This window comes from Didymella exigua (genome assembly GCF_010094145.1).
Source record: "Didymella exigua CBS 183.55 unplaced genomic scaffold M421scaffold_13, whole genome shotgun sequence".
NCBI classification, from domain to species: domain Eukaryota; kingdom Fungi; phylum Ascomycota; class Dothideomycetes; order Pleosporales; family Didymellaceae; genus Didymella; species Didymella exigua.
In genome coordinates this window covers 817,292-839,265 of record NW_022984787.1, presented here as the reverse complement: position 1 = coordinate 839,265, position 21,974 = coordinate 817,292, and the positions used below count along the sequence as shown (strand labels likewise).

Here is a 21,974-nt window from a genome sequence, read left to right as displayed (position 1 = left end):
CTCTACTAGCGACATCGCCGAAATCGTATGTAAACTACGTCGCCGACGCAGCAGGCAGCGTAATGATATTGAGCAAGATTTGATTCACGTATCAGTATAGGTGACACCCACGAGCTGACTGTCTACCTGTATCTGCTACGCAGCGGCACAGCTTACGGATCGCCGCCACCACCGGCGTTCACCTGCATGTGGGTCGCCGAATGAAGAGGCTACGCAGTAACGAGCTCTGGCTTCGTCGAGTCTTCGGTAAGATATATACAGGAGAATGTCATACAGTGTGCAGGCCCCGAATATGGCTTCACATTGTACAATGTTAGAGATGGATTCCCTACGCTCAAGTACCCTCCATGTTTTACGAATGGTAACAGCGAGGACAGCAGAGCCGGCAGCAAAGTATACATTGCAGCACATAGGTACTTTCTCTAGTGTCATTCACGCGCATCACCTAAAGCCTGCGCAACTCCATCAAAAAGGATGCTCTTCAAGACGAAGACAATGGAGCCTCCAAGCAACTCACATGAACACCGGTATCCAAACTAGGTTCCATAACACGCAGCATAGCCTCGAATTCCGGGAAACATCCAGTCCGATGTCCGAACCTATCATCCAACCCATCTTCGAGCTCACCACAGGCACCTTCCAATACACCGTTACGGGTCGTTCAAGCCGAGCTACCGTCATTATCGATCCTGTGCTAGACTTCGACCCTTGCACCTCCAGCATCAGCACCAAATCTGCCGACACTGTGCTCTCTGTTATCCATGATAAACACTACAAGGTAGAATACATCCTTGAATCCCATGCGCACGCCGATCATCTCAGCTCTGCATCATATCTCCAAGCACAGCTAAGCAAGACCAGCACGAGACCTCAGATTGGGATCGGGAAAGGCATTAACCAGGTCCAAAGCTCTTTGGTCGCTGATATGGCGTGCCTCCGCAGGAGTATAAGGCCGTTTTCGATAAGCTGTTTGAAGAAGACGAAGTGGTCCAAGTTGGTGTGATGTAGGTTCAAGCCATACACCTACCCGGCCATACGCCCGACCACATCGGCTACTCAATTGGCTCCAACGTCTTCTGGGGCAGTTCCCTCTTCCGCCCCTTCATAAGCGCTGCTCGTACCGACTTCCCCGGCGGCAGCGCCATTGACCTGTGGTCGGCTGCTCAGAAACTGCTCGCCTTACCTGACGACACGAAGATCTGGGTGGGACATGACTACCTGTCCGGGGTCAGAGCGCCGGTGCCATTCATGACGGTGTCGCAGCATAACGGGGAGAACAGCCATGTCAAGATGGGTTTAGCAAGGGACGAGTTCGTAAAGATGAGGCAGAAGTGAGACGACGTCTTGGGGGCGCCGAGTCTGTTGCACCAGAGCTTACAGATCAACATCAGGGGTAGGAGACTGCCGAAGGTGGACGAGGGGGGACGAATGATATTGAGCGTACCACTTAAGACAGATGGTGTGAATACTTGGTAGATGAGAGATGGACCGCGACATGCGTGGTCGGTTCGCGATTCTGGTACCAGAAGATGGCAATGGTGTGGAACGATGCTTAAGTGTCCGAGAGTGTGTGGTTTGGATCTTTCATTCTCGTGGAGGATTGTCGCTATCAGTCCGATCCATTTGATTTAGTTAGCTTGAACTCCGCCATCTCTGGATTGGACGTCCATGTCTCGTTTGGTGTGATCCTCCAACATCTCGTATAGTCTCATGCCATTGACATTATTTGATAAATATGAGGGCAATAACAACGATTGCGCAGATGTCCCATCGAACCGAGTGCCGCCCTATACCAAGGAAGCCACACTTGCAGGATCTTCCTCCCAAATCACCCAACTCGTGTCCAGCAAGGTCGCTGCAAAAACACTTAAGTCAATCCAAGATCTCCTCACCTAAATCGGGATTCGTAGCATAGGGGATCTTTGAGTCTAGTGCCGGAGGCGTCAACATCAACTTGTCAACACTCAATGACATCAGGGCTTTTGAGAGTTTCGAGATCCAGATGTAGTGCCGTCTCGTAGTACGCTCGAAACTGGCGGTGCAGGTGAAGAAGCGAGATCGTCAATTGAGCAGTCGTGGATATTTAACACCAAACCCGTCCTTTTGAAAATGCCATAAAAAACAAGGTATCGTCGAAGACATTGATACGAGGCGAAGCGAACCGAAACCAAACGCATAACAGCCGCTTAGTTCTGCAACCAGTCCAAGAATTCAGGTGTGAAGTAGCTGACAATGATCGTGGCACCTGCTCGCAGAATGCCCTGTGTGGCCTCCTCCGCCATAGCCCGTAGGTCGAAAACGCCTGCCGCCGCCGCTGCGTGAATCATGGCGTACTCACCAGACACCTGGTATGCTGCAACTGGCATATCTTTGCCAATCTCCTTCGCGTCGCTGATGATATCGAGGTATTGGCTCGCCGGCTTAACCATGATGATGTCTGCACCCTCGTTGATGTCTCGCGTAATTGCACGGCGAGCAAGACCACGACCGCCCGGTGGCAGCTGGTAGCATCGTCGGTCACCGAAAGAGGGGCACGAGCCTGCGGCGTCGCGGAAGGGGCCGTACAAGCAGCCAGAGAACTTGGCGGAGTATGACATGAGGACGACCTGATGGGCAATCCCAGCCTCGATCAGCTTTAGCTTGATTGCGCGAATGCGGCCGTCGTTCATGTCTGAGGGCGCCACACAGTGCGCGCCAGCCAATGCGTATGAGATAGCGACATCACTAATGCGCTCAACTGACAGCTGGTTGTTCAGGCTGCCATCGTCTCTCAGGATACCGCAATGGCCGTGTGATGTGTACTCGCAAAGGCAGACGTCAGCGGTGATGAAGAGGTCGGGGAAATTGCGGCGGAGGAGGCGGATAGCCTTGATGACGGGGCCCTTGGGATCGTCTGCGTTGCTGCCGAGAGCGTCCTTTGCGTTCGGTGCAATCGGTACACCGAAGAGAATGACTGACTTCAGACCCTTCTCGACAAGCGGCTTGAGGTAAGGAACGATCTTGTTCAGACCTCGGCGGTGCTGATTCGGCAGCGAAGGAATCAGTGTCTCCTCGTCAGGCTGGTCTGAAATGAAGAGGGGATAGATGAGCATCGACTATGTCATGTCAGTGGGCGGGCGGCCGAATTAGAACAATGCCGAGCGCACCTTTGTGAGTTGGCGCTCGGCCTGCCATGCTCGTGCGAGGGGGTGCGAGTATCCTCCGTGCAATTGGCTCTTAATGTCGCCAGAAATGCTAACGCTGGTGGCAGCTGTGCTGGCATATGAGCGCCCCGCCTCGGAGGCCGCTGAGCGGAGCTCTGGTCTCGTAGGGTTGCGATAGGCAATATCTGAGACGAGCGACGAGAACGACATGGCGGCGCGGTGTGATGTACAGGTGTAGGGGTGAGGTTGTGTGAAGCGGAACGGCACGGCGGAAGGCGAGGAAGCGGCGGGAATACGTGCAGGGCGGAACTTATAACGTCGGTTATAAAGCGTTCTGGGCGCAAAAGCTGATGTAGGAAGACGCTCAGGTGGCGTGCAGGGATCGGCAACCGAGGTGTCGATTCTCAGCCAAACCTTGCAGAAACACGGGCAGTTGGTCAGTGAACGACGAACGAAGAACTCAGGGTACTTAAGGCTGAGAAGTGAGCAGAATTGATTGTTTAAGTTGGTCGTGCTGGAAGGAAGGCCCGGAGTGTTACTTGACGCATCGCTCCTTCCGTCTGACTGCCGAATCATCTCCAGCCAATGATAAGCTAAGGATTACGGATTCGGCTAGATCTGGCATGCGATGATTCCGATTGATGAACATTGCTGATTCGGAACGATCCCGTCATGAGCCGCAGACTGAGGTATCCACTCTTGTCTACAGGAGCGAAGTTGCAGCCAAACAATAGCCAGTTGCGGGTGTGCTTTGTACCGCAGCTTGTCAGAGGTCTTTGAGACCAGTACAGAACTCTTGTTTGGTGGCGATGCTATGTAGACTTCAACATGGGACCTAGCATACGTCATTATCAAGACTATCTCAGCAGCTCTACTTCTGTCACCATCCCGCTCATCACACATCCGTCTCAATCCAAGTGCAATTCACCAGTCGGTTCTGCAAATGGCGAGTACTTCTGTGTCTCTGTCCACAGTCTCCTCGTCCATCTGGCTTGCGTCCCGACCTGCAATAATATCCCTATTACGATTAGCTACGTCCCGTCCTACAGCACTCGATACTTACTTATCTTCCGCCAGGACTTTGAATCCCGGCACGCAATCAATCAGTGCGTAGATGGTGAAGCTTCCCACGAACGACCATGTGAAGCCAACAAGCGCCTCCATGATCTGGATGCCAAGCTGCCTTACATTGCCATCGAAGAAGACGCCTCCAGCAATCTCCGTAACACCATCGTAGCCTGAAACTTCCTTTCTTGCCAGACAGCCTGTGCCAATGGTCGCCAGAAAGCCACCTAGACAGTGTGTAGCGAAGGTATCGCCACGGTCGACCCAGCGCCATCGTCTCGCAAAGTTGTTGAACTTGATCTTCAGAGTTTGTCGATAGAACAGCGCACTAACAATGCCGAAACCCATAACTGAAGGCACGTCGATAAAACCAGCGGACAGAGTGATCATGATGAGCCCAGAGATGGCGCCCATGAAACACGAATCGAGACTCCAGCGGCCAACTTCAACATAAGTGTAGAGCATCCATGTCGCTGCTCCGCTAGCAGCGCACAGATTTGTTACACACAGAGCCATTGCAGACTCGAAGTTGAACGCGAGTGTAGTTCCGGCGTCGGAAGCAAGCCACGAACCCCAGATGCTTATCATAGCCAGCGATTGGCAGAGAGAGTTGACTGGGCGGTGAATGACCAGGTGGGAAGGAGTTCGAGTCGAGGACTTCTTCGAGCGGAACTAAGGGTACGAAAGGTAGACACTTATAGCGGTACAGGTTGCGCCGCTGTTGATGTGGACTGGTACGCCGCCAGCGAAATCAACGACGCCGAGGTTTTGGAGGAAGTCACCACCCCAGACCATATGAGCTAGAGGATTTTAGATAAAAGTCGACCAGAGCTAGGCTTTGTGTTAGCGTCAAATCTATGAAGTTACAGTCTGGTACCTCGTAAAAATGAAAGGGTTCAGCGGCAGGATCTTTCTTCGCTCACAAGCACCTCCCACAGCGATCGCGCAGACAGCAGCCTGAAAGACGAGCTGGAAGAAACTAAACTAGATCGCCGGGATGGTGCCAACAGGTTCAGACAGCACGTTGCGGTGGAGGGCGTATGTGAAGTTGCCAAAAATAGGGCCACCTTCGCTGTACGTCAGGGTATAGCCGATGAGGAACCATTAGATCGTGCAGACGATGACGGCAAGAATGGAGGGTATCACTGCCGCGAGGGAGTTGGAGCGTATGGGGTAGCCCGAGTAGGCGATTTCGACGGCAGGGACGATGCCCCAGCCTGTATACGTCAGTTCAAGGTCTCAACAGTGATGGTGATATCGATAGCAAGATTGATGTAAGCAAACGGGCTGAAAGCTGATAATCACGAAGCTCGAGGTTCTCGGACGTACAGAAGACATAGCAAACCAGAACAAACAGTGTATCAGTGCAATCGCAAGCCTCCCAGGCTTTCAGAACATCTGTAGGAAGACCCATGGTGGAACTAGATACACTAATGAGACTCGATTCCGCTTCTACGCATAATCGAAAGTCAAGTAAACAGACGTGAAGAAATCGCAAGACAAGCTAGATTTATACATGACCCAGATACCCCCAGCTGAGCGCATCCAGGACAGGCAGTCTCCTCTTTCAGAGCATGCCCAGAGTTCTGGCGTCGTGATGCGCACTGTAGCCTCGATGAGATTGGTGGAGAGGAGGCATGATGCAGAGCGAGGCTCATTGATAAGATAAGGAGGCATCTCCGTTTGACGTGATACGATGCGTCTAAGGCGTCTACAGTAAGTGTCTTGGCTGATGTTGAGTCTTTGTTGATATTGTGAGCGCTGAAGTCGAAACGTTGGAAGAGAAAGAGAGAAACCAAGAAGAGGTGAAGCTCAAAGGACGTTGAAGATGTACGAAGTACGAGTAGGTACCTAGCCCCACCTACTTGCGCTAGCCAAACCGAACTAGACCCTGACAAAATGTCCCTCACGCCTTCCAATTCCACAACACTACATAACATGACTGCCTCAGACGACGAAGAGAACGACATCTTCGGTGCTCATCAGCTCGACTTCGTGCCGCCAGCGCCTCTCAAAACTGCTGGTCTAGCGGAAGTAGACTTCGACAGCGTGCTTTCGCCCCCACTAAAGGTCCATGAAGATCTCACGAATGGTTGTGGAGGACAGCTGTGGCCAGCGGGAATGGTCCTCGGAAAGTATATGCTAAGGAAGCACAAGGATGATCTTGCGGGAAAGACAATGTGGGTTTAAACGTGAGGACTCTAGTACTATCTCACACTGACTCTCGCAGTGTTGAATTGGGCGCCGGAGGCGGCCTTGTCGGTCTTGCAGTAGCTGTCGGCTGCAACGTCACCGAGACACTCCACATCACTGATCAAGACGAGATGTTCGAGCTCATGAAGAAGAACATTGGTCTCAACGATCTCGAAGGTCGTGTCTCTGCATCGATATACGACTGGGGCCAGCCTACACCAGCGAACCTACCCCAACACCCTGATGTTATCCTCGCGGCTGATTGCGTATACTTCGAACCTGCATTCCCTTTGTTACAGCAGACGCTCAAAGACATTATCGGTCCTAACACAGTGTGTTACTTCTGCTTCAAGAGGAGAAGAAGAGCAGACTTAACTTTCATGAAGACTGCGGGGAAGATGTTCGACGTGCAAGAGGTGGATGATGATCCGGACAAGCCAATTTGGTCGAAAGAAAGGTTGTTCCTGTGAGTTTTCCGCAAGGAAGGCGTTGTCTATGCAGCTAACAAGATGAAGGTACCGGATAGCGCAGAAGAAAGAAAAAGCGTAGAACCAAGAGAATCAAAATCGAGATTCACAATCAAGTACGAACGAGATCCGTCCTGAGTCTTCGTTCAGCTGTGTATGTCTATGGTCTTCCGCACTCTTCTCAATTGAGCAAGGGCCGGCCCTCTTCCGTCTCCTCCTCGCTGATCTCCTTCTGGGGATCACGCACAACCGTCATCAATGCTAAAGCTACAACAAAGAAGACACCAGCCACCAGATACGGCAGACCGAGCCAATCTTCGCCTTTATGTCTGAGTGCCGCAGTGTATAGCCAGGCATAAATTGGTCCACTGATCGAGCCACCGATGGCTCTCAACATTGTAATGGCCGAGTAAAGGGTACTGAGCTCATTCGCTGGAACCATCTCGGTCGCTATCGAGCGAGTCAAGGAGTCCTGCCCAGTTCCGAGCGCGAGCACAACGATGCCAACGATGGCTAAGACGACTACGGGTGCAAGACCAAGGCAGAACATGCCTATTGCAAGGGCAACGAGACTAGCTTGGGCGAAGACTTTGTCCTTCGCAAAAGTTGATAGCCCCTGGAATGCTGAAGGTAAGCCTGAAGTAAGCGCTGGCAATATGATCACTAGCGCGAAGAGCTCGATACCCATCTCGAGTGAACTCAAGAAGCTGGCCTGAGTCATGTCAGTGATCACGATAGTGCCGAACAAATAGCGCGAAGACGGCACTCACATCTGAGAACTCCCAGCCAAATCGTTTCGAAATGTAGATGGCCAGCATCGATGGAACCGAGTCGTAGCCCAATTGACAGAAGAAGGTCAATATCAACATCGCCAGGACTTGTTGATTTCCAAAGAGCAGCTTCGAAATACTTCTCAAAGCACCCAGTGAAGCCGCAATGCTCCAGTTCCTTACTGGCTTGTCCACAGTCAGCAGTATATCGTGATCTTGCAGCGTCATCCTTGGAATCAACGCTGCCGTGATTGTTCCAATAAGAAGGCAAACCAGGCCAACAGCCCAAGGCAAGAAGGCACTGACTCTCATGAGGAGACCACTAGCAGCATAGCCCAAAATACTGGCAGCTACACCCGCAGCTCTTGCGCGGAAGAACATCTTCGTTCTGTCTTCTGCGCTGACAACATCTGCAATGATGACATGTAGCATTGTCACTACAACCGTGAAACCGCCACCAACACAGCTAAACATGAAGTGCAGCCAGATCAAACGGATTGGGAAGACGTCAGGAAACCAGCAGACCAGGAATGGCCAGCCGTCTTCAAGAAAGACACCAAAGATAGCGACCGCCAAAATCAACGAATGCCCGTAACGGTCCGCCAGCGCTGCGAACGGGATAGCAAGAATACTCGGAATGATGATCGAGAGCCTCTCAATGCCTCCTAAAAGTGCGAGTTCCTGCTGCACAGGGGCAATCTTGCAGTCGTGCGGGCTAGGTGATCCATAGTGTTGCTGGCAGACGATAGATTCGTAGATGGAGATGCGCGGGGCGGGTTGTAGTGTTTCGCCGAACAGGAAGAGGAACGATGTCAGGTAGACGAGAGGAATCGTGGACTTGCTCATTGCGGCTGGCCGAGATACCTTGAGTGAGGACGATGTTGGTGTTGCCAATCGAAAAATCTCGATGCCGGGAAGGACCGACCCGGTTAGGTTTTCGCAAAAGCGCTTTCTGCCAATGGGAGCCCTTGATTCTGGATCTGCTTCAAAGACCTTACTGGGAACATTTGTGGATCGTCCAGGAGATAAGTTTAGCCGGTCTTGCATTTCTGCTGTATGGTCCAGACTGGATCGCGAAGCTGGAGAAGCCTTCGCATAGAATAACGTATACTTGGAGCATGAGGTGAACGGCATCAGCATCATCCATCCGCTTGACATGTCACAAGCTATCCTGCCGCCAGTGATCTGGTTGAGCAGTGTAGACCTCCACAACTCTGACCGAGCTTGTTCCAGCATTGCTCGTGTATTCTAGTATCAATATGGCAGGGGATACGGCTATATTGGGCATTGCTGTACCAAACGATCGCGTATATGCATTGCTCAGTGAGATGATCCCTGAAGACTAGCATGATGTACGCGTCGAATCCTTACTCAGGCCAGTGGTATCCGAAGAACATTTTGCGGGTCACCAGCTCATGGGTCCGGCCTGAGTAGATGAGGTGGCTTTTATGAACCCAGAGGTGTCTATTTTGGCGTCCAACATGCAGTACTTCTGAGAGGAACTGCAGGATACCCTAGAAGATGTAGATACTACCGAAACGCAGTTTGCTTTATGTTGCGGACGTGTCTGCAAATCGAGGGCGCATATATGCCAATGGTCAGGTATGGACTTGTCTACGAATACAGATCGCATGACGCAGTCCGTACACAGCCAGAGTCCTGCGTTCTCTCGGTTTTCACTGTCCACCTCGACAGCTTTCAAATAATTCGACCCACTTCGGCCATCGGACTCCCACCCACCGAAACTCCGTGAGACACTCCGGAAACTCTACGTCAACCTACCCGATCAGGAAACTCGCACAAAACCGTTGGATGACCTCGGCATTGCGGGGTGAATTGCCCGACTCCTTCGGACTCTTTGCACCGCCGTATGAGCGATCATTGCGTTCTGTGTGATGTCGGAGTGTAATCGGCATCGGGGAGTGTGTACCTAATTTGCCGAGCTCGCGAGGTGGAGTTCCATTCTGCCGGGAGTTCGGCTACGTGCAGGGACACGCGGGCAGCGCGCAAATTGCTGACGGTAGCGAGTGAGGAATTCAAAGGATATCCTCTCATGTGTAGCGCGAGCCAGAATAATCGAAGTTGAGGATACGGAGACTTCGACTTTTGCAGCCTTTCACAGCGGTAGCGCGCTAAGCAGAACCCTGCATGGAGGGTTGCGCTATCTCATGCAGGGTCCTGCTGTGCCTGACCGAGGTCTGAATCGCGTGATTGTTCTCAGCTAGATCTCCACGATGCTAGAAGGGTGGCATGGAGATGATCACGTCGCAAAACCCGTAGTTGACGCTTAGGAGGATCGACCGATAGGGTGCTGTTATTGGAGAGCAACGGACTGAGCGTTCGGAAAGGGCTTCCTCTCACCGCAACGTCCAAAATGCATGCAGGGACAAAGGGTCCAGCCGTTCGACCGATTCTCGTCTTATCAGCACTTGGAGCAACTGATCCGGGGAAGATAACGGAGCCTCCTCGGCGCGGCTGCATTCAAACCTCAGAAGGCAAGGTCGGCCTCCGAGGAGGTGACTGAGTGACTCAATAGCTAAGGATATAAGTCGGGCTGACGACCTTGGGCGGAGTTTCACCACCCAGCCTGTATTCGCTCTAAATTCTGGGATCAATCCCAAATGTGCTCCTACACGTATTCCTGGTATTACTGCAACCACGGCTATTACATCTGGGCCAATTCGATCGAAATTTGCGCCTCACGTCTTCTCTCCGGCTACTCCTACGACGCGTGGAGCATTGATATGTGCAAGAACCCAACGGTCAAATGCAGCGGTTTCTCTAACTACTACTGCGACGATTGCTCCGAGGACGTGAATCTTGAGTTGCAGCTGGACGAATGGTAAAGAGGTAGTAGCGGGTTATGAGACAATAGTTTGAGGGACGATGTTGATTCGCTGGTAAGTTTTAAGGTCGGTTTCCGAGGCGAGGAGCAGTAAGAAGACGGTGTCAAGCAATACCGGTACTTGAGGTGCAGATAGCTGACCTGTGCACAGGAGTGAGCGACATCTTCCCCCAACGAATCACGTATACCGGTACGCTACAGCGCCATGTCAGCCTCACTGTTGGTTGCAGGGGTGCATGGCATTTGAGCGCCTTGTTTCATGCGGCTCAACCGGGAATTGGGGGCACTCCTTGCTTGTGGCCGCGGTTTTTCCATATATTCTGGCGTTAAGAGAGTTGACTGATGTTTGGATTTGGTGCTGGTATGGTATTGGCGTTCGTAGGCGCTCGAATTCGTTCGCCTGCGTTGGTTCTGGAAGGCTGACATGAGTTTTGTCGCACCTATGTTTACGAATAGACATACAAATACATTGAAATAGTGCGAGTGCTCATTACTCTGTAAGAGATTCTGCTGCTCGCTTGGGACTAATGCTGGCTCCCTCTTCCAAAGTACATCTGACCTGCTCGGCTCTCCTGCGTGCCTCAAGGTAGTACATGAACTCTTGGTATGTTCTCGGCATCACCCTGATGTTCTTGGGTACTGTCAAAAAGTTAGCGCATCGCGAAAGTCGTCCACATCAAGACACCCACCATTGAAGGTGTAGTTGAATTGGCCTGTTGGCTTCGAGTGGCCGTGTTCGACATCCCTGACTTTGGTGTCAACCCGAATTTGCACTCTAGTGTATTCGCTGTTCTCGTCGAACTCCTCTTCTGGAGCACCGATGAGCGGAGGATCTGTATAGACCACCTGCGCTGTCATGTATAGTATGCTGCCAACGGGAACGGGGTTGAGGAATGTCGAAGGATCGAGAGATACGAAGGTAGGTCGAGCGTGGGCGAATGCTGCAGCCGTTGTGAACGCGAGCTCGAATGTCTGTTTGAGGAGGAAACCACCGAAGATCATGAAGTGGTGTCGATTGCGGTACTGCGGTTGCATGATTGTAGCGGTCTGAAGGCGAGTCGCGTCCATGAAGTGGAGATTGTCAGGCTTGCGCAGCTCGTCGTGAGGGTCTGTAGAAGTCAGGTTCAGCAATGCTTGGTATAGCCGCACAACGACTGACCATGGTACTGGAGTTGCTTCTGCCAGAATGCGTGAATGAGATCGCTCTCGGCATCGTTCGGCGTATGCTTGATCAGAGATGTGTTTCGTCTCTCCTTGCGGATCTGGGAATTCCGCTCGCCTAGGGCATACAGCCGCTGTTCTTCTTCATTTTCTACAATTAGCGCATTGACATTGACTGGTCTAAATCGTTGATTAGTCGAAAGCCTTGATGGCAATGTCGTTCTCGTACTTCTTCGTTCCCGGATCCAAAGATACCATCGTGAAGGTACAATTGATCAAGACATCTGCGTCCTTGACCTCTTCGCCTTCCTTTGGAGCCTTTGCAACCTGCATAGTGATCTCCAGACTGCTTCGACCGGTGGCGTACGTGACACGACCAGACAACTTGAGATCGCAAATCTCATCCAGTGGGTGATGAATCGTGATTCGGTCGCAGGAGGCGGTGACCGTCGTTACGTCTTCACCAGTGTACTTGTACCTGCAAAAGCGTTTAGAGGGTATGGTGGATTCTACGCAGCTCCAGTGGCTTACGCAATGACACCAGAGAGCGCATCAAGATCCATGAATATGGTGCCTAGACGAATGTGTCCTGATGAGTTCAGGTACGTATCAAGTAACCAAGGATCTCTAGCCAAAGGAAGCACGACAGAATGATAGCTGTCGCTCATACGCTTGGGCTTTAGATCGCGATCCTTGGGCACCTCTGACTTTCCAGATGGTTTGCCAGGCTCCTGTCCGTCCTGCTGCTGCTTACGGAGCGCCTCCACCCAGGGCGTGCGAACTCGCATACTGGTGAGCTCACGGAACACACCATCGGTTCGCCTGATTGAGCTGCATGTGAGACTCCTGCGCGTCGCAGAGGTCAAGGAGGCATGTGGAGGAACGCATTTACTGCGCAATGTCTTGGTGGCGCGCTGCAGTGCGTGCCTCGTTGAAGGACCCATCGCGGTGTTGTTGATGATCTCGAGCTCCGCAGGAAGCAACGTCTGAGCTCCCCTGCCAAATTAGTGTCTGGGCGCCCCAGGACAGGTACGTAGCGATGTACAACGATTTCTCCCTCACCTCACCAGTGCCTTGCAACGACTAGCGTCGTACCACGATGGCTTATAAGCATGCGCAAGTCGATTGAGCTTGGACGAGCAGTGCTCTCGACGTCGACTGCTAATTTCGAGCTTTGGCTTCGAACTTTGATCACCATCTCACCACAGCAGCAATGCACTAACCTTGAGCAAGGCGATGCGACTTCATTTCTCAGTCTCTTGTCTTCGGGTGAAGTATGGGTGGGTCGTGGGAATGGACTCTACATCGACCTGGACCTTACCTTCAGAGGCCAGCCGCTTGCTGGCGAACACCTTCAGCAACTTTCTGAGGCTATACTAAATGCACCGGTTAGTGTTCCCAATGCGTATAGGCCTTCTAAAGCTCACAAGATCAATAGGCGTGGGTACAGCTGAACTTGAAGCCGTCTTTACCTTACGATGCCCAAGAGCCAGGGATACTGCGGGTGATGATCAATCATTCTAGCGAGAATGCGACACTCGCAGCGAGACAGCATCATCGAGTTCTTTCGAACAGCTCAGCAGCTGACGTACGACCACCAGAGGGTGTCCCTGTCTTCTTGCTCGACGCAGTGGTCATGTCCATGGACATCTTGGAGCTAATACCTAGAAGAAATACCTCGACAGCGAAGCGATTAAAGACATCAACAACCAGCAACAACATGTCACCATCAAAGAACAGCCAAGATACCGATGGTCTCTGCCACGAACCAACGGATGCTTTCCCCTTAGCTTCCAATGCTACGATTCCCTTACTCTCACCGTCGACTCCGAAAATACCGCGATCTCTGGCCCTGTTGGCAGAAAGACCCGCAACATCCCCAATGACCCCGCCCTACGAAGCCATTTACGTATCACAGCCGAAAATGCAGGCCTGCAACGTCGAGGTAGAAACACAAGCTTCTGGCACAGGTGTCGAGCCTCCAACCATGCAGACTCTCATTGATGGAGCACTACGGCTTTCCATCCTCAGTAGCATCAATAGCAAGATGTTACCTGGAATCAAGATCAAAGCCAACACGTTCGGATATGGTCTCGCAGATATCGCACCTACATTATGGAAGCCAAGTTACCTTTCGGTGGGTAGTAAAGAAGTCCAGTACAAGCGTAAAATGCTTACAATCAATAGTCCTTGTCACAGAGAGCGAACCTGCTACCGACTATCAGCCGATCCCTTCGCCAATCTGAGGCTACTGTGAGCACCGCATCTGTGTCCTTGAAACGGAAATTGTCGTCATTGGCAGCTCAACTACCATCTCTTCAGCACATAGACGGTCGAGAGCATGCAGATGCCCTGGACGGGAGTCGCCTGGTCCCGTCCGTCGCCCCTCAGCTCTGGCTACATCTACAGAAACACACTCCTTGCAAAGCAGCGACTTCATTGCGATCCTTCATCACTGCCGAACCACAGTCCACACCTCTTCCCGATGATATGCTAGAGGAGCCGTGGCAGGAGACTGGAGAAACTCGCAGATCCAGGCCCAGTTCAGTGGGTCCCGACGGAGGCCGGGCATCTGGCTTTGATCAAGCTATCGAAGGTTGTCCTGCAGCCACAGCAACTTGCGACGGACTTCCGTCGGAATTGCATCTCCTCGGGGCAGTAACCACCCGAGACTCCTCGAAGAATGATGATGATGAACTGCTCCTCGGAGCCGAATGCTTCGACGATCCAAATTTTGTCGCCTTCCGTGGGAGCGAACTCGCGTAACGCCAATCTCTTTGGATCTTGGGTCTCACACTTCACATCTTGTGTACAAATCGAACCATCTTTCCGCTATTGCGCAAACAATGTTACGGAGCTTTGCTCCACGCTCGGCCCAGCTAGGCCGACGACGTGGTCGTTGCTGAAGGCATGCAGCTCGACGAAATTTGAGGACCGCAACACAATTAATCCTAGTTATTGCAGACCTTGACGCTGGAGTACGACGTTCGCTCGGGCACTTGCGGCGGATGTACTGGAGTTCGAAAAGCATGCTGCGCTGTTGCTTTCACGCAGATTATGAATGATGGCTCTGCTGCAAGACAAGGCATACTTTGCTATATGAGACTTGTTCGAGCCACCGTTCTAGAATCCCGCTCATACGGACCGTCAAGGAACCAAGACTGGCTTACCGCATCATCACTCTATCTCCGGTCACTCAACACTATTGCCAGAACGAAAAACCGCTGAAAACCATGCATGCGCATAAGTCACTGCCAAAACTCCACAGGGCTCTGCGTACAAAGAAGGAAATCGAGCGAACGCCTCCAGAGGTTTTTTAACGGACGCCACCCTTGATTCAAACGACATACCTAGCTCCTACCCACAAACGGCTCGACGATCCGCGATCTGCAAGTCACCCTGCACGTTCATTGTAGCGAAACTGTCGATCCGGCAATACGCTTCCGGAGCTCTCAGAAAGCCTTTGAAATTCACACCACCAGTAAGGACGGCGCACTACTAGTAAACTCGCGATACCTATGTGGATGTAACACTGGCGACCGCATATGCAACTGGAGTACCTCTTAGAACGGTGTCAAGGTATGTGCGTCATTGCCTACCTTGTTACAACCAAAGTTGACACCATTGTCTCGACACCCTGGCGGGTTGCATGACGGCGAGGTTATCATTAAGCTCTTCCTGAAGGATGAAAACTGAGCTACGCTACTGCAGTCGAGAGAATCGCCCAAAGCTTCCTGTTCCACAACGTGACTGACGTCTAATGGCCTAGTTTATCCGGTACCTATCCTTGGCGAGGACCTGTGCTTGGATCGGTCTAGAGAGCTGTTTCATAGTCTCAACACCAACGGAAGCTACTGCTTTATGACACAGGAACAAGCGAGCACGAACGTGGCACGCCAGCCAGAGGAAAGCATGTTACAACACGGACCTCATAGTCCTCATTGTACCAACATTTACGAGATTCGGCTGAACGTCGCGAATCATTGAATCGCGGTACCCCGCCAATAATGATCCGGAAGGATCGTTAAGGCCATCTCATCTCCCTCGCTTAGCGCAGATCAACTCAGCACGGGCCAGTGTTTTAAGCGATTCCAGATCCAGCAGCCAGGTCTCATCTTTTTCCATTCATGGTTGGACCGACGAAGGCTCCATGACTCTCGCGCAGACTACCAAACAGTAGGCAGTCCTGGAGCGGCGAGCACGTGTTGAAGCTCCGAGTTTACGGACCGTCGGCCGAGATCATCAAAGCTGGCGCGATTGAACCCCTTTGTTCGAAACGCGGCAGCAGTTCAGCGATGAAAAGCACCGCGAGATGGCGGATTGCGCAAGTTGATCACATAAATTCCCAGTTGGCCATTAGAGCAAGCGGAAAGCGCAAATTGCTGTTGGTAGTTGAAGATCCATCAAGACGATTCCACTCAACATTTACGACAGCAGCCGTGTTGCGGCCAATATTTACGAACAATCTTTTCGCAGCTTGGCCCTGGGGTAGATGAGACATCTTGAAAGTGAATTTGCATGCCGAAGTCTCGGTCGTAGCTCCCCAAGCACGTGGTCAAATATGCGATGGGTCGATCTGTTGTCAAGCGCACAGCACTGTTCGCGGAGGGGTGGCCCTCAGCAATACGCCATCCTCGTCGACCACGTTTGACTGGCAGTACCAAGGTACCTTTTGCCGACGAACCACAAATCTTAGCTTCTAGCCGTTCGTTGGCCTACGGACTGCTTACCCACCCATTTTGACATGACCAGGGTGGATCTGTCACGAATGGAAACAGACTTCACCCATTTCCCATACCGCAGTTCTCATGCATCAACTGTGATGACGGTTGAGCATGTTCTGCAATCACGAAGATGCGGCATAGCCTAGAGACCAATAACTTAATTGCATACGACACAGCAATCTGCGAGCTGTCGAGGTTGCATGTCGACTTGGCGGAGTACTGGTCCAACCTTATCAACACTCGAATCACGCTTGTTCACGATCATTTCTCGCGGCTCCACCTATGTCAGCGGTATTCCAATTGGTGTGGCGCTCGGGGTCGGGGCTCCAATAGATTGCGGTAATGGCTTAGGCTTCTCAGCCCAGCCCAGCTGAGCGTTCCTCATCTGTTCCGGGGCCAACGCTGTTACAGTGATCACTCCGGGCTAAAGTATCCAGCCTAACTCAAGTGACTGACGCTTACTCGCAGGTCCTGTGGGTTGGCAGGTCGGTACAAGACGAAACGCCCTGCATCCTGACAGAAGGCTTCACGCGCCACGATCTCCTGCATCTCGCTTTGGGCTTGTTGTTGAAGGATTGCTAAGACTTTTTAAAAAGCATCGTTCCACTTTACCTCATTGTCGCCTATCACATACGAATCCATACAATCGTACAACCAAACAACCCAGATTTGAAGGAACGCACTCTTTCCAGATCACAGGCACAGAGGATCTGTCCGTGCATCCACATCGACAAATCCTCAAGGCACCACAACATACCGGTGACATCTGTCACCTCGTTTGTCCATCATGAGCCCAAGTCCTGAACTCGAGGCCAAGTACCCCATCGGGAGCAGGCCAAACATCTCGTTCACACCATATCTAATCTTTTGTTCCTACCTAGTCAGCTTGATTGGATCCGCCACAACGGTAGAGCTGTTACATCGAAGAGTGTCCGGCTCAGGATGGAGAGCATGGTACGTTGTCATCGTATGAATAATAACCACTGCTGATAGAGACAGGGTGCAAATCGCAGGTTGTTCAGTCTCCTTCGGCTTAGTCGCGATCTGGTGCATGCACTTCGTTGGCAACCGAGCCATTGTTTTGGGTGACGGTGAGGATGAGATTCAGCTCTACTATAGCCCTACATATACTGCGCTATCCGCCGTTATCCCCGTCGTAGTCATCTTCCTTGGGCTGACGATTGCCGACCGCTTCTACAGGCGGAGCAAGCACGCCGCTATTCGAGTCGTATCTCTCGTCGTGTGTGGTTTCTGTGCTGGCGCAGCCATCACTGAGATGCATTACCTTGGGAATAACGGCACTGAGAACTATCGCCTGCATCTCAACTGGCCGCATGTATTCGGTGCTGCGGGTATCGCAGTGGGCGCAAGTCTGCTATCTTTCGGCCTCTTCTTCCATTGGAGCGGATCGTGGCTGAACAACATTTTCAGGCGTTGTGTGGTAGCTTGTTTTCTGGCTCTGGCCGTTTCTGGTATGCACTGGACTGGTGCTGCTGGTACGTGGTATGAAGTGCGAGGCTACCACGAAGGCTCCCGTCAAGAACGCAACATCACGCTCACCATCGCTCTTTGCCTGGTAAGAACCTTCATCTTAACATCGCCATACTTTGACTGACTTCCACCAGTGTTTGAGCGCCTGCTTTGTGTGCTTCTTGCTTGGCTTCTTGAAGCAGCGTCACCGCCGACTCCTCAAAGATCGCGCCCAACAGGTCGTACTGGCCTGCGCTACATTCGACGAAAGTGGTAAGCTCTTGGTCAGTCAAGGTGGCCTTCTGCCCTGTCAGACTATCACTCGCCAGTTCCATCAGAGAGTGAGACAGCTCTTTTATACTAAGCATCAACGTAGCTGACCTCGATAGACTTTCGCCGATGAATTCAACACTGCGCATCCTGTCTTCCAGTGGATTTTTCGGGTCTCTCGCCACTGGGGAGGCGTCTCTGATCTGATCCCATCGATGCGCGAGCACCTGCACAACACTGGATATTTGCAGACGACTTCACCCTCGACAGCGCCAGATAGTCGAAGCTCGTTCAGCTCGGAGGGTGACTCGACATACTCTGCTACATTCCGGGAACTGTTCTGTGTCACTGCCTACGATATCGCCAAGACGCTCGATACTGGCCTCCAGAACCTCGGCAACCTATACGAAGAGGTCGTGACCACAGGTACCTCCATGTCGATGGCAAGAGCTGTGTTCAAGGACCCTAACGACAGGAGGGAAATTCTTGCAACAGACGTTGCGAACCGATACCTTGAGACCGGCATGGCAAGCCCGATCCTCTTCGGTCGAGGGCAAATGTTGGTTCTGACCAAGAAGGCTGATGCGAACGAGGTGAAGCGCCTGCAGAACCTGGGCTATCACTTTGCGAACATCGAACAAGTTGGCGACAATCTGGCCCGTAGTCTCCAGGTCACCCGCGACGACCTCTACGACATGGTCGACCGTTGGCATACTTTTACCGATAGGGAACCATCGATCCCACTAAGTGGGACTTATCTTGCATGCTTCCTTCTGCAACCTGCGCCAGGAATGCGAGGACTCGATATCGTCGTACCGCGAGCGAACCCAGACAGGCTGCCTATGGTCAAGCTGGCAAATGGCGATCTTTCCCTGGGTGAGCTGAAGGTCCTGGTTAGCTTTAATGGGCTATCGCTCGACGGTTGCCTCGCCAAATCCGGGCAAATATTGGGACTGGGGACTAAAAAGGACGATGCGTTCCTGGAAAACTTCCGCAACAGGATCCTCGATCTTCTAAACAAGGCGCCCGAACCCGCGCTGCATCGTGCCATCTTCTCCGCGAAGCAGCTCGACATTGTTCATGGTGTTGTTGGGAAGAAGGAGCGCAGCCCAGCGACAGTATTTGCCTTCTGTGGTATCAAAGAGATCTACATTCAGTCTCTTCATAGCACGACACTGAAGTGCATCCCTATGTCCTTCTTCCAGACTTGCCTCAGGTCATATCCCGGCTCTCCAGACCATCAGATTCTGGCGATCCGCAACCACAAGGAGTTTGCCACCCTCGTGCAAACTCCCTCTCTCACCGAAAAGCCTGAGAAGCGCAGCAACAAGTGGATCTTCAGGCTGCGACCATACCGGTCGATGTCATCTGAAATGACGCTCCAGCCGGACTCGTGCTCGGAAAAGGGCCTGGTGAACCCATCATCACCATGCGTCGATGCAAGCAGCATTCATCCTTGGGGAAGTATTATGGTCACCTCCACCCAGAAGATCGTCCACGACGAGTCGAAGAAGGAAGGCTCCACCATGGAGCTCAGCGACATGGGGGTCAAGTCCGAGGCTGGTGTTGCTGATACAGAGCAGCAGACATTGGCGGATCGATTGATATCTATCACGACCGCGTTCCGCGACCCACATGCGACACGAGCACTGCCGAAGGACCTGTTCTATGGAAGGACGTAGAGGAAGTGAGCAATTTTTCCTCACACAAGCATAATCGGCGTTTCTGCATGTTAGAATACCCACGCATGGATCGGCGCCTATGGGAGATGGATAGTACATGGGAAGCATGGAACGCTGTGTAACACGAGGCACCATAGTTGCTTACGCATAATGTGTATCCAAAATGCAAGATATGAACCAAAAATGCATGATGCATGACTTGTCCGATAACGCAGACACCCCTGTCGCCGGCCGGCTACCGGTACCTGGCAAATGACGCGCTGCCGAACTTTCTGCCCCGCGACATGACCGAGCCTTACGACATTCACCAATTGCCTCTACAAACCCTAGAGAGCTCGTGCGCAGTCGGATCGAGGTTCGGAAACCCTCGTCCCATCTTACCACAGGCAGTTTCTAGTCTCCAGACGCTCGACAGACCTTCACACGCTCAAGCCCGCTCGCAGCGGCGTCGAATCCTCGCAATGTCTCACCTAACGCCGACCCTTACACATCTCTCCACGCTGTCGCCGCCCTCGAACTCGCGAACATGGCAGACCGCGCCCCACCCGTCGCAACCCATCGTGGCAACCGCCTGCTCAGACCGCAGCGTGCGCGTCTATAGCCTCACCTCGTTCACGCTGCTGCACGCCATCACCGGCGGGCATAAGCGCTCGGTACGCTCGTGCAGCTGGAAACCGCACACCCAGGGCCAGTCTGTGCTCGCAACGGGCTCCTTCGATAGTAGCGCCGGCATCTGGCGCAAAGAAGACGGTGACCACCTTGCCCAGGAGGTGCGGGAAGTCGGCGACGAGGAGGATGAGGATCAAGAGGAATATCAATTCTCGTGCATCCTCGACGGCCACGAGTCGGAGATCAAGTCCCTCACTTGGTCTCCCAGCGGGCAGTATCTGGCGACTTGCTCCCGCGACAAGAGCGTCTGGATATGGGAGGAGCTGGAGGATGATAACTTTGAGACGGTTGCGGTGCTGCAGGAGCACGATGGCGATGTCAAGTGTGTTGCGTGGCATCCGGAGGAGGATCTACTGGTCAGCACGAGTTACGATGACACTGTCAGGTTTTACAGAGAAGACCAGGATGACTGGGTGCAGGTTGCGATGGTGGAAGGGCATGGTATGACGATTTGGTGGGCGGAGTTTGAGGGCTCGGGTGCCGCGAAATTCGACTTCAGGAGGCAAAGAGAAGGCCTGCAAGATGAGCAGCTACAGCATGTCAAGGCGTTGGAGCAGAGTGGGCCGAGGCTTGCAACTTGCGCGGATGATTGCACGGTGAGGGTTTGGAGGAGGAAGCCGAGAGAGGGCGCGCAGCCACAGAATTCGGGTATGCCGAGCATCATTCGCTCCGCAGCCATCGACGAGGACTGGTATCAGGAAGCTGTCCTTCCCAAAGCTCACGATCGCGCTATCTACTCTGTCAGCTGGAGTCGCACGACTGGACTGCTCGTCAGCGCAGGTAGTGACGGCAAGATTGTGGTGTACAAGGAGCAGTGGAGGCGGCAGGACTCAAATGGTACATCCAACGGCTCAGCAATGGAGGGCGTCGAGGGCGCTGGTGGTGCTGTTGCGGAAGCAAAAGAGACACCACCGACTGAGTGGGTTGTGGTCGCTGAAATCTTCTCCGCGCACGACGTCTTCGAGATCAACCACGTCACATGGGCGAAGCGCGCAGACAAGGGCAAGAGATGGGACAATGAGGAGATAATTGTCAGCACAGGTGACGAGGGCGAGGTGCGCGTATGGACACTAGACGAGGCCATCTTGAAGGGGTAAAGAGCCACGATGCCTTCACGATCCTCATTTCATATATGAGGCGCCGCAGCATAACTTTGTGAATCTAGACGGCACGTAGAAATGCCTCAGGCTTCAGGGGCCGCTGCCATGTTGTCAAGACACGTCCTTTCATGATGGCTACGATGACTTGGAGTGCGACAGTGACGATTTCCACGCTCACATGCAATTTCAAGCGTGAGCCACACGCTGACGAAACCTGCGTCCAGCTGCGCGCTCGACTGCTGCACGTGGGGAGGGCCACCGTTGCGTGTGTGCGGCTTTGGTTGCTGGACAGCGCTGGGACCGGATGGCGGCTGTGACGTATTGCCGTCTTTGGAGGATCTGCACTCGATCAGGGAACGGGCGCCAAAATGATGGACTGATGCAATAATCTCGTGCGCACCGTGTCAACTTCTAC

At 52.7% G+C, this 21,974-nt stretch overlaps 10 protein-coding genes across 10 annotated transcripts; 6 read left to right on the top strand and 4 right to left on the bottom strand.

The window, feature by feature from the left end:
• Window positions 1–589: 589 nt before the first annotated feature.
• Window positions 590–1,476, top strand: M421DRAFT_101035 (Metallo-hydrolase/oxidoreductase; the record flags this gene model as incomplete). Its single annotated transcript, XM_033586592.1, has 3 exons — window positions 590–901; window positions 1,009–1,331; window positions 1,374–1,476. The coding sequence occupies 3 exons, from the start codon at window positions 590–592 to the stop codon at window positions 1,474–1,476; spliced, it is 738 nt and encodes a 245-aa protein (XP_033449038.1).
• Window positions 1,477–2,186: 710 nt separating this feature from the next.
• On the bottom strand, window positions 2,187–3,353 carry M421DRAFT_62422 (tetrapyrrole biosynthesis, porphobilinogen synthase; the record flags this gene model as incomplete). The annotated part of the gene is made up of 2 exons (XM_033595966.1): window positions 2,187–3,095; window positions 3,147–3,353. The coding sequence occupies 2 exons, from the start codon at window positions 3,351–3,353 to the stop codon at window positions 2,187–2,189; spliced, it is 1,116 nt and encodes a 371-aa protein (XP_033449037.1).
• Window positions 3,354–4,202: 849 nt separating this feature from the next.
• Window positions 4,203–5,622, bottom strand: M421DRAFT_101032 (Rh-like protein/ammonium transporter; the record flags this gene model as incomplete). Its single annotated transcript, XM_033586591.1, has 4 exons — window positions 4,203–4,880; window positions 5,076–5,192; window positions 5,328–5,425; window positions 5,538–5,622. 4 exons carry the CDS (start codon window positions 5,620–5,622, stop codon window positions 4,203–4,205), a joined length of 978 nt encoding a protein of 325 aa, XP_033449036.1.
• Window positions 5,623–6,146: 524 nt separating this feature from the next.
• On the top strand, window positions 6,147–6,871 carry M421DRAFT_62333 (uncharacterized protein; the record flags this gene model as incomplete). Its single annotated transcript, XM_033595957.1, has 2 exons — window positions 6,147–6,388; window positions 6,439–6,871. The coding sequence occupies 2 exons, from the start codon at window positions 6,147–6,149 to the stop codon at window positions 6,869–6,871; spliced, it is 675 nt and encodes a 224-aa protein (XP_033449035.1).
• A 178-nt stretch (window positions 6,872–7,049) lies between these two features.
• Window positions 7,050–8,484, bottom strand: M421DRAFT_62595 (MFS general substrate transporter; the record flags this gene model as incomplete). Its single annotated transcript, XM_033595984.1, has 2 exons — window positions 7,050–7,580; window positions 7,639–8,484. 2 exons carry the CDS (start codon window positions 8,482–8,484, stop codon window positions 7,050–7,052), a joined length of 1,377 nt encoding a protein of 458 aa, XP_033449034.1.
• Window positions 8,485–9,766: 1,282 nt separating this feature from the next.
• M421DRAFT_420678 (uncharacterized protein) lies at window positions 9,767–10,539 on the top strand. Its single transcript, XM_033592566.1, has one exon. The coding sequence runs from the start codon at window positions 10,260–10,262 to the stop codon at window positions 10,482–10,484; it is 225 nt and encodes a 74-aa protein (XP_033449033.1). The 5' UTR covers window positions 9,767–10,259; the 3' UTR covers window positions 10,485–10,539.
• Window positions 10,540–10,633: 94 nt separating this feature from the next.
• On the bottom strand, window positions 10,634–12,588 carry M421DRAFT_420676 (acyl-coenzyme A thioesterase 9; the record flags this gene model as incomplete). The annotated part of the gene is made up of 5 exons (XM_033592565.1): window positions 10,634–11,122; window positions 11,173–11,592; window positions 11,643–11,824; window positions 11,874–12,122; window positions 12,176–12,588. The coding sequence occupies 5 exons, from the start codon at window positions 12,586–12,588 to the stop codon at window positions 10,974–10,976; spliced, it is 1,413 nt and encodes a 470-aa protein (XP_033449032.1). The 3' UTR covers window positions 10,634–10,973.
• Window positions 12,589–12,987: 399 nt separating this feature from the next.
• On the top strand, window positions 12,988–14,423 carry M421DRAFT_154993 (uncharacterized protein). Its single transcript, XM_033587613.1, has 3 exons — window positions 12,988–13,032; window positions 13,083–13,781; window positions 13,832–14,423. Exons 2-3 carry the CDS (start codon window positions 13,152–13,154, stop codon window positions 14,408–14,410), a joined length of 1,209 nt encoding a protein of 402 aa, XP_033449031.1. The 5' UTR covers window positions 12,988–13,032; window positions 13,083–13,151; the 3' UTR covers window positions 14,411–14,423.
• A 2,732-nt stretch (window positions 14,424–17,155) lies between these two features.
• Window positions 17,156–19,790, top strand: M421DRAFT_62624 (uncharacterized protein; the record flags this gene model as incomplete). Its single annotated transcript, XM_033595985.1, has 4 exons — window positions 17,156–17,322; window positions 17,368–17,944; window positions 17,994–18,179; window positions 18,228–19,790. The coding sequence occupies 4 exons, from the start codon at window positions 17,156–17,158 to the stop codon at window positions 19,788–19,790; spliced, it is 2,493 nt and encodes an 830-aa protein (XP_033449030.1).
• A 283-nt stretch (window positions 19,791–20,073) lies between these two features.
• Window positions 20,074–21,922, top strand: M421DRAFT_420674 (cytosolic iron-sulfur protein assembly protein 1). Its single transcript, XM_033592564.1, has one exon. The coding sequence runs from the start codon at window positions 20,252–20,254 to the stop codon at window positions 21,554–21,556; it is 1,305 nt and encodes a 434-aa protein (XP_033449029.1). The 5' UTR covers window positions 20,074–20,251; the 3' UTR covers window positions 21,557–21,922.
• The last annotated feature ends 52 nt before the right edge of the window (window positions 21,923–21,974 follow it).

Coding starts and splice junctions, on each gene's coding strand:
- M421DRAFT_420678 (XM_033592566.1), top strand. CDS start 10,260: ATGTGCTCCTACACGTATTCCTGGTATTACTGCAACCACGGCTATTAC.
- M421DRAFT_154993 (XM_033587613.1), top strand. CDS start 13,152: ATGATCAATCATTCTAGCGAGAATGCGACACTCGCAGCGAGACAGCAT. Junction 13,782..13,831: donor GGAAGCCAAGTTACCTTTCG/GTGGGTAGTAAA, acceptor TACAATCAATAG/TCCTTGTCACAGAGAGCGAA.
- M421DRAFT_420674 (XM_033592564.1), top strand. CDS start 20,252: ATGTCTCACCTAACGCCGACCCTTACACATCTCTCCACGCTGTCGCCG.